Source organism: Ambystoma mexicanum, chromosome 4q, assembly GCF_040938575.1.
Source record: "Ambystoma mexicanum isolate Mex_15411 chromosome 4q, UKY_AmexF1_1, whole genome shotgun sequence".
Classification (NCBI taxonomy): domain Eukaryota; kingdom Metazoa; phylum Chordata; class Amphibia; order Caudata; family Ambystomatidae; genus Ambystoma; species Ambystoma mexicanum.
The window spans coordinates 638,542,939-638,558,087 of NC_090928.1; the positions used below are offsets into that span (position 1 = coordinate 638,542,939).

The 15,149-nt window shown below is 43.0% G+C and overlaps 1 protein-coding gene across 13 annotated transcripts in view; it reads left to right on the forward strand.

The window, feature by feature from the left end:
* WDPCP (WD repeat containing planar cell polarity effector) overlaps positions 1 to 15,149 on the forward strand; it is a 3,071,480-nt gene that overhangs the window by 685,459 nt on the left and 2,370,872 nt on the right. For all 13 annotated transcript variants that reach the window (XM_069608194.1, XM_069608204.1, XM_069608201.1 and 10 more), the window contains one exon: positions 14,274 to 14,358. In XM_069608194.1, the coding sequence (XP_069464295.1) occupies positions 14,298 to 14,358 (61 nt within the window). In that variant the 5' untranslated portion in view covers positions 14,274 to 14,297. The remainder of the gene's footprint in view (positions 1 to 14,273; positions 14,359 to 15,149) is intronic.

The following is a 15,149-nucleotide window of genomic DNA, read 5'->3' on the forward strand; positions in this document are numbered from 1 at the left end:
AGCTGCCGCGAAATCGTTGGGCGCTGCAGTTCGCCAACCTCCGCCTTTTCGTCTTAGGGGACAGCAATGGAGTGGAGGTTCCTTTCGATATTACTCGTCCTTTAGTAAATGGAGAGGAGCTGCAAGTCAAAGGGGCAACCGTAGGAGTGCCAGAGGTGGAAAACAAGGTACTCAAGGTGCCAAGGCCGCGCAGGCAGTTGCCGCTTTGCCCTCAGGCACTGCCGCAGCCGCTTCAGCTCAGTCATTAGGCCCATGCTTCTCCGGTTGTGGGAAGGCTGGCGCAGCATCTCGTAGAATGGCGTGCCATTACTTCAGATGTGTGGGTTCTGGTGATAATAGCCCACGGCTACTGTCTTCCTTTCCTGCAGAGGCCTCACGACAATCAACCAGGGAACCTCTCTTTGAAGAGTCCGGATCCGCTCCTTGCACAGGAAATTCAATCCCTGCTGGAGAAAGGCTCCATAGAACTGGTGCCTGTAGCCGAGAGGAACAAGGGATGGTATTCCCCTTATTTTTTGATTTGGAAGAAAGACGGAGGATTGAGACCCATCATGGACTTGCGCGGTTTGAAAAAGCTCCTCAGGAGAGGACAAGTTCAAGATGGTTACTCTTTCTCGAGTCCTGCAGTCCCTTCAACTTCAGGACTCGTTGGTGTCTTTTCATGTGCCGATCCATCCAAAGCACAAGAAGTACCTGAGGTTCCCGGTTGGCGACTCACACTTTGTTTCGGGTCCTGCCGTTCGGATTGACCTCCGCTCGAGGGTCTTCACCAAGCTCATGGTGGTGGTGGCAGCTCATCTCAGGAAAGGGGGGATTCACGTCTACCCCTACCTGGACGATTGGTTGATCAGGGCGCGCTCTCCCGAGCATGTCCTGGATCATCTGTCCGTCACCTGCCACTCCCTTCACAAGCTGGGCTTCTCCCTCAACTTAAAGAAGTCTCACTTGACGCCAACTGAGCGGCTCCAGTACATCGGAGCAGTGCTCGACACGTCCCTGGGGCAGTGCTTTCTGCCTCAGGTGAGGGTTCTTCACATTCAGCAGATGGTACACAAGTTTCGACATGCCCACAGTCTCCCGGCGTTCGAGTTCTTGAGGCTGCTCGGCCTCATGGCATCCTGCATTCTTCTGGTGCCAGGGGCCCGACTGCGGATGAGATCTTTGCAGTGGGCTCTCAAGATGCAGTGGTCACAGACCTCTGGCAGGATGTCGGACCCCTTCAGGTGCCGCCCTCGGTTGCTCAGGACCTTCTGTGATGGGCCGACGAAGGCAATCTGATGAGTGGGGGCTCCATTTTGGCTGCCCTGGCCGGATGTGACGATTGTGATGGACGCATCCCTCACGGGATGGGGAGCCCATGCCAACGAGCTGACAGTCGGCGGTCGTTGGTCTCCGTCGGAGTCCAGACTCCATATCAATTTGTTGAAGCTGAGGGCTGTGTCAGGCTTGCCCTGAAGGCTTTTCTGCCGACTGTGCGTGGAAAGAATGTCCTGATCCTGACGGACAACACAGTGGCCATGCACTACCTCAACAAAAAGGCGGGGGGGCAGGGTCACTTCCTCTGTGCAGGGAGGCGATGCAGCTCTGGTTCTGGGCCATCCAGCAGGAAATTTCGATCGCGGCAGTTCATCTGGCCGGAGACGAAAACAAGACGGCGGACGCTCTGAGCAGGCAGAGCACGATCTCTCACGAGTGGAAGTTGGCTCAGGAGTTTGTCCAGGAGATCTTCGCCCTTTGGGGGACCCCTCAAGTGGATCTCTTCGCCTCCAGTGTCAACCGGAAGTGCGAAAGGTTCTGCTTGTGGGAATTTCCTCCAAGAGGAGCCTTAGGAGACGCGTTCGTGGTGGAGTGGTCCTTCCCACTCCTGTACGCGTTTCCTCCAGTCCCCGTCATCCCGCAGGTGCTGCAAAGGTTACGGAGGTTCGGTTCCCGGATGATCCTCATTGCTCCGGCTTGGGCCATGAGGGCGTGGTACCCAGACCTTCTCGACTTGTCCATCTGCCCTCCACGTCGTCTTCCCTACCAAGACGATCTGCTCTCACCTCACAGGAGGGGGGTCAGGTTCTCCATCCAGAGGTCAGATCCCTCAACCTTCACACTTGGCTTCTGAAAGGTTGAGGTATAAGGATTGGGACCTCCCTGAAGACGTGATGAAGGTGTTGCTTTTGGCCAGACGGCCGGCAACAAAGTCCCTGTACCGTTGCCGTTGGAGTAAGTTATGCGACTGGTGCAGGGTTAAGAATGTGGATCCTTTTTCATGTGACATTCCTGTAGTTCTGTCTTTTTTGCTTTCTTTAGCCCACAGGGGCTTGCAATTGGGTACCATTAAAGGTTACCTGGCAGCACTGTCCATATTTAAGCACTCCTCTGAGGAGTGTTCTTATTTTAAAATTCCTTTAATTGCTCAGTTTCTGAAAGGGCTCACTAATGTGTTCCCTCCGTCACCTTTCCAGGAGCCCGGTTGGGATTTGAATCTTGTTCTCAAGTTTCTAATGGGTGCTCCATTTGAGCCTTTGCATTCTTGTCCTTTGAGACTGTTAACCCTTAAAACTGTATTTCTAGTTGCGGTCACTTCTGCTCGCAGAGTGAGTGAGTTACAGACACTTTCAGTTAAGCCACCCTTCACTGTGTTTCATAAGGACAGGGTTGTCCTTCGAGTTCGTCCTTCCTTTCTTCCGAAGGTGGTGTCGGAATTTCATTTGAGCCAGAAGGTTGTTCTTCCGGCATTTTATCCTCCTCCGCATCCTGGTAAGGACGAGGAGAGGCTCCATAGGTTAGATCCTAGAAGAGCTTTGAGTTTCTACATTTCACGCATGTCCCGGGTCAGAGTGGACAATCCGCTCTTTATTGGTTATGCTGGAAGGCGTTTGGGACAAGCTGTGACTACGCAGACTTTGTCTAGATGGATTATCTTGGCAATTTCTGAATGTTACCGCCTGGCGGGTAAGGATCCTCCTGTAGGCTTACGGGCCCATTCGACTAGGGGTATGGCTGCCTCTACTGCCTTGCAGAGGAGTGTTCCTATTCGTAACATCTGTGATGCAGCCACTTGGGCTTCGGTCCATACTTTTGTACGTCACTACTCCCTTGATTCTATCCATGGGCATGATCTGGCCTTTGGCAAGGCGGTCTTTTACTCTGCAATTTGATTGGGCATTCTAAATTTGTATATTCTAAATTCTTTTCCCACCTCCTTACATTGGTACTGCTTTGGGATTCTGTCATAGATATGGAATATGTCGGAGGACCCAATCCCCTCGAAGAACAAGTTACTCTCTTACCCGGTAACGTTCTTTCGATGGGATGGTCCGACGACGTATTACATATCGCTCCCTCCCTTCCCCGCTACAGAATTTCTTATGCGATTGCAGCTTACGTTTCCGCAAGGCTTTCTGTGGTCATATTGGCAGTAGATTGGTGCCACACGTTCTGGGAAAAAACTACAACTGAGGCTACGGGCGTCGTGCATCCTACTTATAACATCCGGTGACGTCGGCTCGACGGAGGCCCTCGAGGACGGCGTATCGACGTCATCGACACAGGACGCAGACGCCGAAAGATTTTCCGAAGCAGCACCCCTGTGGTGATTACTGTCATAGTTATGGAATAAGTCGTCGGACCATCCCATCGAAAGAACGTTACAAGGTAAGAGAGTAACTTGTTCTACTGTGGTGTTAATTTAAAAACCAATAAAATATATATATATATATATATATATATATATATATATATATATATATATATATATATATATATATATATATATATATATATATATATATATATATATATATATATATATATATATATATATATATATATATATATATATTTATTTTTTTTTTTTTTTTTTTTTTTAACTAGTCGGAGTAGCTATACTTTTGTTGGATCTCTCAATATAACTAAAACCAGACTAGAACATTCGCACTGCTTTAACAATGAAAGAAAGGAGAAGAAAGCAGAACTGCGCGGGAATATTAAGTCTCATGAAAAGCCAAGATGTAAATAAATTATCGTTGATAAGGAAAGAAAAACAGAGATATACCAACTGGAGTAAGAATAATAAAGCGCAGACATTACAACAGGATGCTGAAAAAGATGCTCTAAGCAGTGACGACTAGAAACACCAGAAACCTGTGGAATTTTCTGAATCCATGTGATAACATGCAGAACAGACTGATCTCAGACGTCCCAGAAGCCACCTGGATCACCCTTTTTACGGACTTATGTAAAGCACAAGATTCTAATCTGATCACAATTCCTGAAAAACCATCTACAAGATGGGCACTGGAATATAAGCAATCAGATATGCAGGACGCCATTGCTAGACTGAACATCTTTCCTGCTCCAGGACCCGATGTGCTATCTAATGTGGTCATTAAGCAGAATCCCAATCATTGGACAAAACTCTGTCTCCAGTGGTTCAAAATGATTGGAGAACTTAATGCAGTACCCCGAACATGGCATTCGCAGGGCGATAGAAAGCAGCCAAATAACTATTGTCCCATCGCTCTTTGCCTCTTACCTACTCCAACAATTGGAGTGTTGGGCTGTGACAAATGATCGGCAAGCGAAAAGACAAACTGGCTTTGTCAAAAAGGCTGGTACTAACATTAATCTGATGTCATTGAATTTGCTAAAACAAGATATGAAATCCAGGTATTTGCAGGATTTATTGATTTAAAGTTTGCATTTGACATGATCAACAGACAAGTACTCTGGAACAAACTAGAACTTTGGAGATGCCCCCCTGAAATCCTGGAGCCCATTAAACTGTTGCATACTAACACCATCCTTCGAATTCGGATGACAGCAGATGTCATAGTATCCGCGCCAATCAGCACATACAATGGGTTGAAACAGAGCTGCCCACTCGCAGCTACATGTTTCATATTTTTCACCTCCGACTTCGATTAGTATATGAATATCCCATCACGAAACCCACCTAAAGTTAATGCTACTCCCTTATCACAGATGATGTATGCAGATGATATTTGTGGTGTTTGATAAAACACAGCAGGGCCTGCTAACATGTTAGATCGAATGGAAAGCTATATGACATCGAACAAACTAAAAATCAATACAAAGAAAATGCAAATGATGCGTCTAACGAAGAAGCGGATGAAGTCGCAATTTACCTGGTTTCTACAGAATAACAAACTAATGCAGGTCAACACAGTCAAATATTTAGGTGTTTGGATCGACCAATCTAAAGATGAAGGTGAATGGATCCTGCACCTCGCATCGAAAGCTTATGCGCTTGCCGGACAAGGAGCTTTTATCCATAGAGAATATGGGAAATATTCATTGCAACCGGTGGTAACCTTTTTTCGTCAAAAGGTTGTAGAAGTCCTAGTTTATGGAGATGAAACAATGTTAGACCTACATACCGATATATGGCAACAGTTGGAAGATATTTTTTGGCGCAAGGTTTTAGCTCTACCGCAGTCCTTTCTCATGGCTAGGATTCGCTACGAAATTGCAACACAATCATTGCAATCCATCGTGTTGTGGAAACATCTTGATCTGTTCTGGAAAATCATGAGTGAGGAATGTATCCCATCTATCGAGATACTTCGTACTAATGCTGCAACAGTTAACAAACATACACTGAACAACTGGAAAAACAAAATGGAAGAGCACCTCGAGAAGGCAGACATCTCGATGGAAATGTTGCTCCAGCGAAGAAAAGAATAATGTCAAATGACTGGATTCTTACAATGCAAGTAAAGATGCAATATCACATGAATCTCAACTGCGACATGGAGATAAGGCCTGTTAACCAGCTTCCGAACCATTTGAAATTGCTTCCTGATAAGTACATTAGAGATATGTTTCTGCGACTACGCCTCAACTTGCTCCCCACACGTGAACGCTTGCTAAAAATCAAACAAATTTCCAGTACACAAGCTTTCTGTAGATTTTGTAAAAAAACAAACTCAAACCGAAACTCTTTTCCACGTGCTAATGCAATGTGAAGAACTGATGGAAAAAATGAAATTGTACAACGGAATGTTCTTGCTGTCTACACTACAGCTGAATGTAAAGGAAAGATGGGAACAAATACTGCTAGGAAATAATAAAACCTTGACTTATACGATTATTCAATTTTGGAGGAACATTATCAAGGAGGATGTAGCGAATTAAGAACAATATTTCTTCTGCCTTTTTCCTTTTTTTTTGTTTTTTGTGTTTTCCTTTTTTTAATGTACAAATTGGCAACTATGAATGTAATGTATAAAAATGAAAAGTTTAGAAATAAACAAAATCATTTTAATTAAAAAAAAGAACTGTATTGTTTATATGTGTATTCTCATTACTACATTTCTCCTGTTATCTCTCACTTGTGGCACTATTATAGTGCCAATTTATTTCCTCACTGTCCTTTTTTTGTTTGGTTATTAATTTGAAAACTAAATTGGCAACCATATTGTTGATCTTTTAAGGTTCTCAAATTCCACATCACTCTATTGCCCAAAGCATTCAAGCTACACAACCTGTGTTGTCCAATTCAGGATTGTTGCCAACAATGGCTCAACTTGCAAGTAATGGATAGTGATTGCTTTCCTCACAATTTAATATTGTGAAATCATAAGGGTATTACACCTTACTCTCATTAAGATATAATATAATAGTAAGGCAGATTTATTAGTTACTTTAGTGTACTGGCCAGACGTGTCACCTTTTTTAATCTTCCATTTAACATTGTAAACCCACACTCTGTTAGTACATTATACCAAACCAATCCCTTGGTGTCTGTTTTTTGCTGTTTTATGGTACTGGTATTCTGGCATTGAAATCACCCAGGACAATAGTACGTTGGTGGAGTACTTACTGTCAACCTTTTCCAGCACTGCTCCAATTCTCTGCCATAATCTTTGTTTCAGTATGTCCCGGGGATCATATATATTCACAATTAGTATTTTTGTAAAGTTTTCTGGAAACTCGTCCCCTGTAATTGAACTGAACAGTATGACCATCATTTTCCCTTGTAAAGAATGTGCTTATATTGTACTTATTTGAACACTAATGATCAGTTAGGTCTACACCCCCCGATGGCAGATCATCCCTGCTGAATGTTATTTCTGCGATCAATATTGACTAATTGAGTTAGCCACTTTGCTTGGAGGGCAACACAATCCAAATATTGTTCTTGATCGTATAATCCATCATCTTAGTTGTAATATACTGTAGTCACAATGGGTCATGATTCAAGGGTGTTTTTTCGAAATGTCTATCTGGCCCTCCTACTATGATGGAAGTTCCCTACCTTCTAAAACAAAATAAGAATGTTCACCCAAGTCTAAAAGAGATAGTCCTGAGTCCAAATCCTAGTTGACTAACTGGCCCTACCGCATTAGAAAATCTAACTAAAGAAAAAAGGGAGGCCAGAGCAATCGCCTTTGTCTGGGGCTTCTGCCTGGCCCAAACTCTTAGATGACTTATGGTCAGTTTCAAAGTTCCTTTAGTATCTAAATGCACAGTTCAGTCTTCTTGTAGATTCTGTTGATTAAAAAAGACAAATCTACACTTTACTGTCTTCTCTTCCCACTTTCTAAGATTTTGACAAATGATCATATACCTCCAGGATCACTTTTAACACAATTCTTTAGGCCCAACCTTTGTGGCACTTTGGGCTCCCCAACGCCCTGTGAGTCTTTGGTTGGTGTACTGGCTGTCAATCAACTTAATAGACGTATAGCATCTGCCCGCTTGGGTGTTCCAGGTTTCTGTAACTTAGTTTGCTATTCCAGCCTTGTTGCAAAGTGTTCATACTCCTTTCAATCTATTTTATATAGTACTCCTACCCTCCCGGCTTTATCAGTACCTCATTCCATTGTCAGCTTTTGTATCGCTTTCACTCAGTTTTACATGGGGAGTATGCCCGTTCTGTTCTCTCAGGCTCTTGTACCTGTGTCGGCCTTCCCAACCTTGGTTCTCTCTATTTGTGATTATCCAGGTAATGTACTTGCCAGGTGGAGAATGGGGACCTGGGCTCCCTTCTTCCCTCTGGTCTCTGGTGCACGGCAACTGATGCAGTCTCATCACTGCTCTCCTAGGTAAGACCGTTACGTTTCCGTCTGTCTTTCTCCTAACCTGAGCCTCTTGCTCGGTCACAAGGGCTGCCTTTCAGCCTCCAGCTAGTGGTTGTCTCTTCCTCCACTCCACCGCTACTTCCATGGCTCCAGTCTTCCAGGACATTGCTGCCAATGCTCCTCTCTAGATAGGGATTAATCTCATCCCTTCGTAGGATTCCCTCCCCGACTCAGTCAGCTCTGCTCTTATGTACGTCATCATAAACAGCAATTTGTCTTATTTAATTATGGCATTCAGACGACATTTAGCATTACCTGAAGATAAAATAGTGAAAGAAGGGTCCTTGTCTCACTTTCCTGGACCCATAGGGATGGTCTTGCTTAGCAGGCTCACCTTCCTTGCCTCAAATGGGGTGGGTCCGCTCTGGGAAGAAGGGACGGATTGTCCAGATTGGTCACAGTACATGCCCACATGTGTTCCAGGTTAGCAAGTGTATGTCGTTTCCTAAACTAGGGTCTTTGCATTTCCCTACTTTGCAGTATGAGGTAACCATTTCCATGTATGATGCTATAATGTGGATTGTATTTACCAATATCAACTTATTGTTCAAAATGGGCAACCCTGCCTATAATTGCTACAGTTATTTTGTTCATATTAAAGGTTGTTAGAATTGGGTTTTGTGGTTTGCAACTACTCATTGCATTGCTTAGATCAAAACATTGGCATCACATTTTTTACAATACATAATTTAGTACCGATGCAAGATAAGTAGATAATTGATGTACTCTATTCAACCTCCTCAACTAGATCTACAAATAAAATGTCTTGTGTAGTGATAATATGCAATTGTTCAAGAGCATGAATAGTTGTAACAATGTGGATCTGTTTAGGTAGCTAACATGATAGAACACTCTGAATTCTAATTGCATATCTCTGCCGATGTACAGGTTCTTGGTGTTACCTTCTTTTACCGATTGTAGGGGTTAGTGTGTGCCTGCCCACAAATCTACCATTTCAACTATTCCCTCTTATGCTTTCCTCGCCATATCCTACTAACTCAGAAGTATACCCATCCTTATCTTCATCAAACATCCTTTCCCTGTAATCAACAGAGTTATCAGCACGTACTATATCCAATTCACCAGTAGTTGTATTGTTAACCCCCTTATCCCCTACAAATACAAAAAAGGTAGCTGGCGCCCTTCTCTCGAAAGAACACTGCATGATACACTGTTATTAACCACTTTGAGAGTTCGCAGCCATCTGCTTTTTGCTCTCTGTACCATTCACAGATGGGAAATATCCATTTGCACATCAGTCTTTGTCCCGCCCACATGGGCAGTCCAGCACTGAAATGCTATGGCAATTCTCCTCTGAACAAGAGTACCAACAGCAACCCCATACACTTGTTTCAGCCTTGTTGGGCCTCATCATTGAGGTGGAGCTGTGTCTCTCGGAGTACAGTGAGCAGGGAGTCCATGTCTGTTGCCCCCAGATACCTTAGGGTGACCAACCCCAAGTTCCTTCCAAAAATACAAAAAAGGTAGCAGGCGCCCCTCTCTTAAAAGAACACGGCATGATAACCTGTTCAGTGGTTATTAACCACTTTGACAGTTTGCAGCCATCTGCCTTTTGCTCACTGTCCCTTTCACAGATGGGAAATGTCCATTTGCACATCAAGACTCATGATTTTTCCATTGTCTGCATGAGTGATGCGGTCACCTGTGTTTCATCGGTTGGCCGTCAGGAGTACCCACCCATTAATGCAAAGCATCCCCTGGCTGGAAGTGGTAAATCTGGGATGCCCAGAGTATCTTCCACCTCCTCAACTATTGGTGTAGAGGGATACCTTCACATAGAGGCATATCAGACAATTGTTTTCCCAATAACTGGGATACCCAGGGATAGAGATAAGTTAATAGAAGCTGTTAGTACATCAACTCCCCTTTATTTATTCCTAGGTTAACTCTTAAACTATAAATACCACCTAAATATTTTAGAACCATGCTACTGGAACGCCTATATGAAAACATTTGGAGTGGGGTCCCCTTTGGCCCTTAGTTGCCGTTGTTTGAAATAGAAATGGGACTTTTCTAAATGTATAACTCTTCTAGCAACTTACTGCTCGGTATGCTTTTGTATAGAACTGTGATACTTGTTCATTGGCTCTCGTCCAACTACATTACCACAAATAGCTGGAAACATTAAGTCATTTATATTTGCGCTGAATTATCTATAGGTTGGCATAAACTACATTCTGCAAGATTTTGAGCATTGTTCTAGTGTTGCATTTGACAGATACCTCCTCCCTCCACCATTGTGTTATTTACTGCATTGCGCTGATGTTGGGGGATTAGATCTCTACCTATGCCCTTGACTTCAAAATGTTTGTGATTCTGTGCCTTGAATTATAGATGTGTAAATATGTAGAAAAGCAAGTGCGCAGTGTTCTCTCCAGTACTGCCCCATATGCTTGCACACCACACCCCATCAAATGCTAGTTGCCATAATCTCCTTTCAATGGATCCCCACTTATCCTACATCTAGACCCGCATCCTGGGCGGGTGGAGTGGGCGGCTGTCTGGGGAGCAGTACTGATTAGCTTAACGGTGGGGAGGGGCACAGAAAAAGTCATTCCTTTGTAACAAGGGAATGGATTTCCGTACTGCTCTGGAGAGACACACCCTGCGCCCTTGCCCTTTGTGTTGACAGCCTTTAAAGTGGGGGCAATTTATAAGTGATGGCTCATTCAACAAGCCATTGCTTTTACACAGTATGTACTTACCATTTCAGTGTTAAGCACTGAACATGGGGCATTTTTGTTGTTCTGAAGGTCAGCACAAAGCATTAGGCAGCTGACCAAATCTGTGCATTCTTTCAAGAGAATTAACGTGCCACACAGAAAAGGTTGTTAACTTTGTTCTTTATTTTCATGTCTTTTTATTTGACACGCCAAAACATTTTTTTGTATATTGCTTTTTAGTTAGATTTGGTGCATGCCTGGGAAGATTAACTGTAATTTTCCTTGCTTAAGTATTCTAGTCACTGCTTTGGAACATGGACTGAGTGCATCCGCTCAGCATCAAAGGTCTTCATTTTCTTAACAAGCCAGCCACTGCCTAGTGCACACCAGCTAGCTCCTTAATGGGACTTGGCACCTTGATTAGGAAAGCAGGGTTCATTGTGTGTCACCATGCAGACAGAAGTCCATGGCAAATCAATGCAGTGATATCTGGGCAGCAATGATTTGGGGGCTGCGCAAGTCTCCACCCTGTTTGGTAATGGCATCTATGTGGTGCGCCTCAATGTAACGGCACATAATGCTGTTTGTGTCCCATGTCCATACAATAGCAAACTGGAAAATGTTGTATGTGGCTCTGACAAGTATGCCCACACTTAAACACACAAAGCAATCAAATAAGTTGCCTCCAGTTGTATATCCACTAGGCCAAACGCCCTTTCAACACTGCCACACCATGATTTTCACTAACTGCAGGCCAGCGCTAATAAGAGATGCTAATGCCAGCTCAGTTAGATAAAGCATGGGCCTGCTGTTTTTTGCAGAAATAACCCCCAAGGTCTGCGTAAAGGCGAGGAGGTTGTGGCTGAGGCACTGCAGACCTTTACCATGTATTAGACGGTTTTGTTTAAAACGCTTCATCAACTTAAAGTTTGTAAGAGGTTCAATCCTTTTTGTGCATTGTTTATTGGGCGTCTCTTGTAGGGTATCCTTTCATGTCTACAGATATAATTCCCTAAAGATGCTTCTGTATTGGGGGTTGGGCATGCTCACACTGAGACCCAGCCCCTCCTCTAAAATTGTCCAGAAACGAGAAGCAAAAGAGCCCTTGCACCTTATTTGAGTGGCTGATGTTGCAGCCATTGTATACTCCTATCCGAAAACTTAAGCTGTCTGAGTATGATTGGTTAATGGTTACAAATATTTTATTGTTAGGGTGAGTGTTCTGAACAGTGATGTGATCACCAAGCCACGTGTCCGTTATATATTTAAAGATTCACACATACAACCCTTTTATTACCAACATGTTTATCAAATATAGAGATCTCTGATCACTGATATATTCCAGAAATGCTCTGTAATTTAATGCAAATCAGACAGGAACACTCGGTGATGCTGTTTGGCTCCTTTTCCACTCTCATAGAGGTATTTTGAAAGTGTTTAACAGAAGTGTACCAGACTTTCCATCTGGAATGATAACCTTCTGTCAGAAATTAGTTCCTATGGTTAATCTACTATTGCCCCTTCAGAAATACAAGTGAGGTGGTACTTGGGATTTCAGATAAGTGCTCAACCTGGGCGGTCTAACACCAGAGAGAGCCTAATAAATAAAGGGAAGTTCATGACCAATCAGGCATTGAAGATTGACCGGAAATATGAGCGCTTCTAAATCAAACCTGCTTTAAATTTCTGTGAAGGTAAGATTGTTCCAAAACTAAATTATGGTCTAGAATTGGTTGATGAATCCAGCTTCAAAGTCCTGGATCTTATCGAAACAAAACTATGGCGCAAAATACTGAAAATACCAATGCTATACCGCTCGTAGCTATTAGATTTGAACTGGGGACAATCTCACTTGGGGCACAAGTGCAATGGCAGTTACTTTTGCTATTTTCCTAACTCATTGCCCCGAATCCGCATTCCCCAAATAAGCATCTAGGGAATCAACTGCATGGTACGAAGAATAATAGTGGCTTCCTCTCTCAGTTGGAAGCAAGGTCTTTTGTTATTTTAGAGAATCTTGCGATGGATAGGGCTACGCTATTAGCAAACCCAGAGAAAGTGAAGAAATATTTGTATGATTATGATTACACCACCGATTTATTTCACTTGTATCCATAATTGAATGATCTTGTATTTGATCATACAAGTCAGGGAAGCCCATCTATGATTCTGTTGCAGTTCCCAAATAATTACTCTAGAATTATACTACTGAGACTAAGATGGAACCTTCTACTAACAAAAGAGATATTGTTTAGAAGACGAATGATTACTGAGCTGGAGACCAATTGCAGATATTGTAATCGGGGCCCTGTGGAAACTGCGCGACACTTGGTTTTAGAATGTGAAGCCTTAGGGACAAGTAGGATGAAATATTTTTCAAGGATGTTCGATTGGGCTCGTAATTTGGGCTCATTGAATTGTGAATATTTTTGGAATGGCTGTCTTAATATTTACTCTATAAAAGAAGGTTTAGCAGTGGCAGGCTTCATTAAGACTATGAATTTGATGCTTTTTCAAAATTATTAATCGTGATGAAATGTTATAAAGAAGGTACTGAACTTGCGATTTATTATTTCAAGATTAATTTTTGTCCTCTCTTTTTTATTATTGATTATTGTTGTATTGTTCTATTCTGTGTATTGTATGGATTTTGTAAAGGGTTTCTTTTAACCACATACACATTTTTTTAAAAGTGAGGTGGTACGAACAGAACTCCTGCAACACAGGCCCAGTGGGCCCTCTGACCCCGGCAGGCTGGTCACACCACAGTGTGCAACTACCTACAGTTTGAAACTGCATTCAGGCATGGCCTTCCCTAAGAGCAGGCGACAGAAGTACCATTTACCTGGGCAGCAACAGCTATATCTTTGCATTAGATTTCTTCTGTAAATTACTTACATTACAATGTAATGAAACCAGCTTCATTTGTGTAGCAATGATTTATTGATATTAAGGAGGGGTTTTGTCATGCGCCACAGGTGTAATTTGGGAGTCACATGTGCCAGTCGCAAGGGGGTGGTGGGACGGCATTCTAGTGTTTTGCCCGGGGCACTAAGTTGGATAGAAACTGCCCTGCATAGATCTAGCTGTATGTAGTGCAACTGTTTCTTCTGCTTCCATTAATGTTTTCGGTAAAGCAATCTGCGGCTGTTTGGCGCTACATTCGCACTGCATTAAATAAACTAAAAATGTTTATTTATACGAAACAATAAATCGCTAAATAATGATTGCATGGACTGATGCGAGTTTTCTAGTAGTTACCCTCGTTTTCCTTTTTAGTTGTAGGATAACTACTGTCTTTATGTATTTAAAGGCTGAAAATGGCAAATAGTCGTGTGACAACGGAGTCCCTTTGCCATCGTGTGTCGTAGTGTTTAGCTATTGAGACCTGAGCCGTAGTAGCTCTTTTTGCTATCTGTTCTGTAGAGGCACTGGCCTTTGCGGTAATGGGAGGTCATTAATGTTCGCCTTGTTTTTGTGCTTCCCTTAACAGAGCGGAGTTTCCGTTTGCCATCAGATGTCTTTCTGCCTGACTGAGCTGCACCTGTGGTCTTTGAAGAATGCACTACACGTTGGGGGTAAATCCGCTGCTGCCCGACTCCATTATTTTTCTCCAACAGATTGCAAAAGTGTTCAGTGAACATTCAACTGATGCAAGAGTCAGGATCGTCAAGTGAGGAATTTCGCTTAGGTCTGGGCTCGAGGGAATGCCAGTTCTCGGCCCTTATTATGTGGACTGAAGGATGGTCTTTTAGTTCCGCCTTCAAGCGTAGCGCACAGAAACAAAAGAGAACGCAGAGTTTCCATTCTGAAAATGTATTCCGGTGTCGTGACCTTTTCCTTTAACCAAGCATCCGGAGCAGCGTTTTCCTATACCAACTGTTGTGTGAGTTTAGCAAGCAAACGTGAAACCATGTAAGTAGTTTATTTACATTTTGTGGCGATTTTTTTTTTTGCGATCTCTGGCTGAAATATGAGTGAATGAGGATTTCTGGAAATAGGATTTTTTTCAATTCTCAATCAGGCCTTTGGACATCGGGTCAGAAAGATATTATTTGTAGTTTTTCTTCGTCGGCCGTCAGGGAAAACATGAAAAGAGGGGATAATAATCCTTTTTTAAAAATCCGTAAATATATTTCGGTTAATTTCAAAATGGCAAAATATAACATTCTAGGGTGTAATGCGTTAACATATCAATGGAGAAAGGGACACGACAAAGGTGTAGTGGGAGTGGATTGCGATAAACTATTTATGCAGACCTGAGGCTTAGTCCTTTTTGGTGTGAGTATGAAAGGTGAAATATCTCGACCTATGATGATGACTTATTGAACTGACATGTATAGGTATGCGCATCCTCTTTGTTAGATTT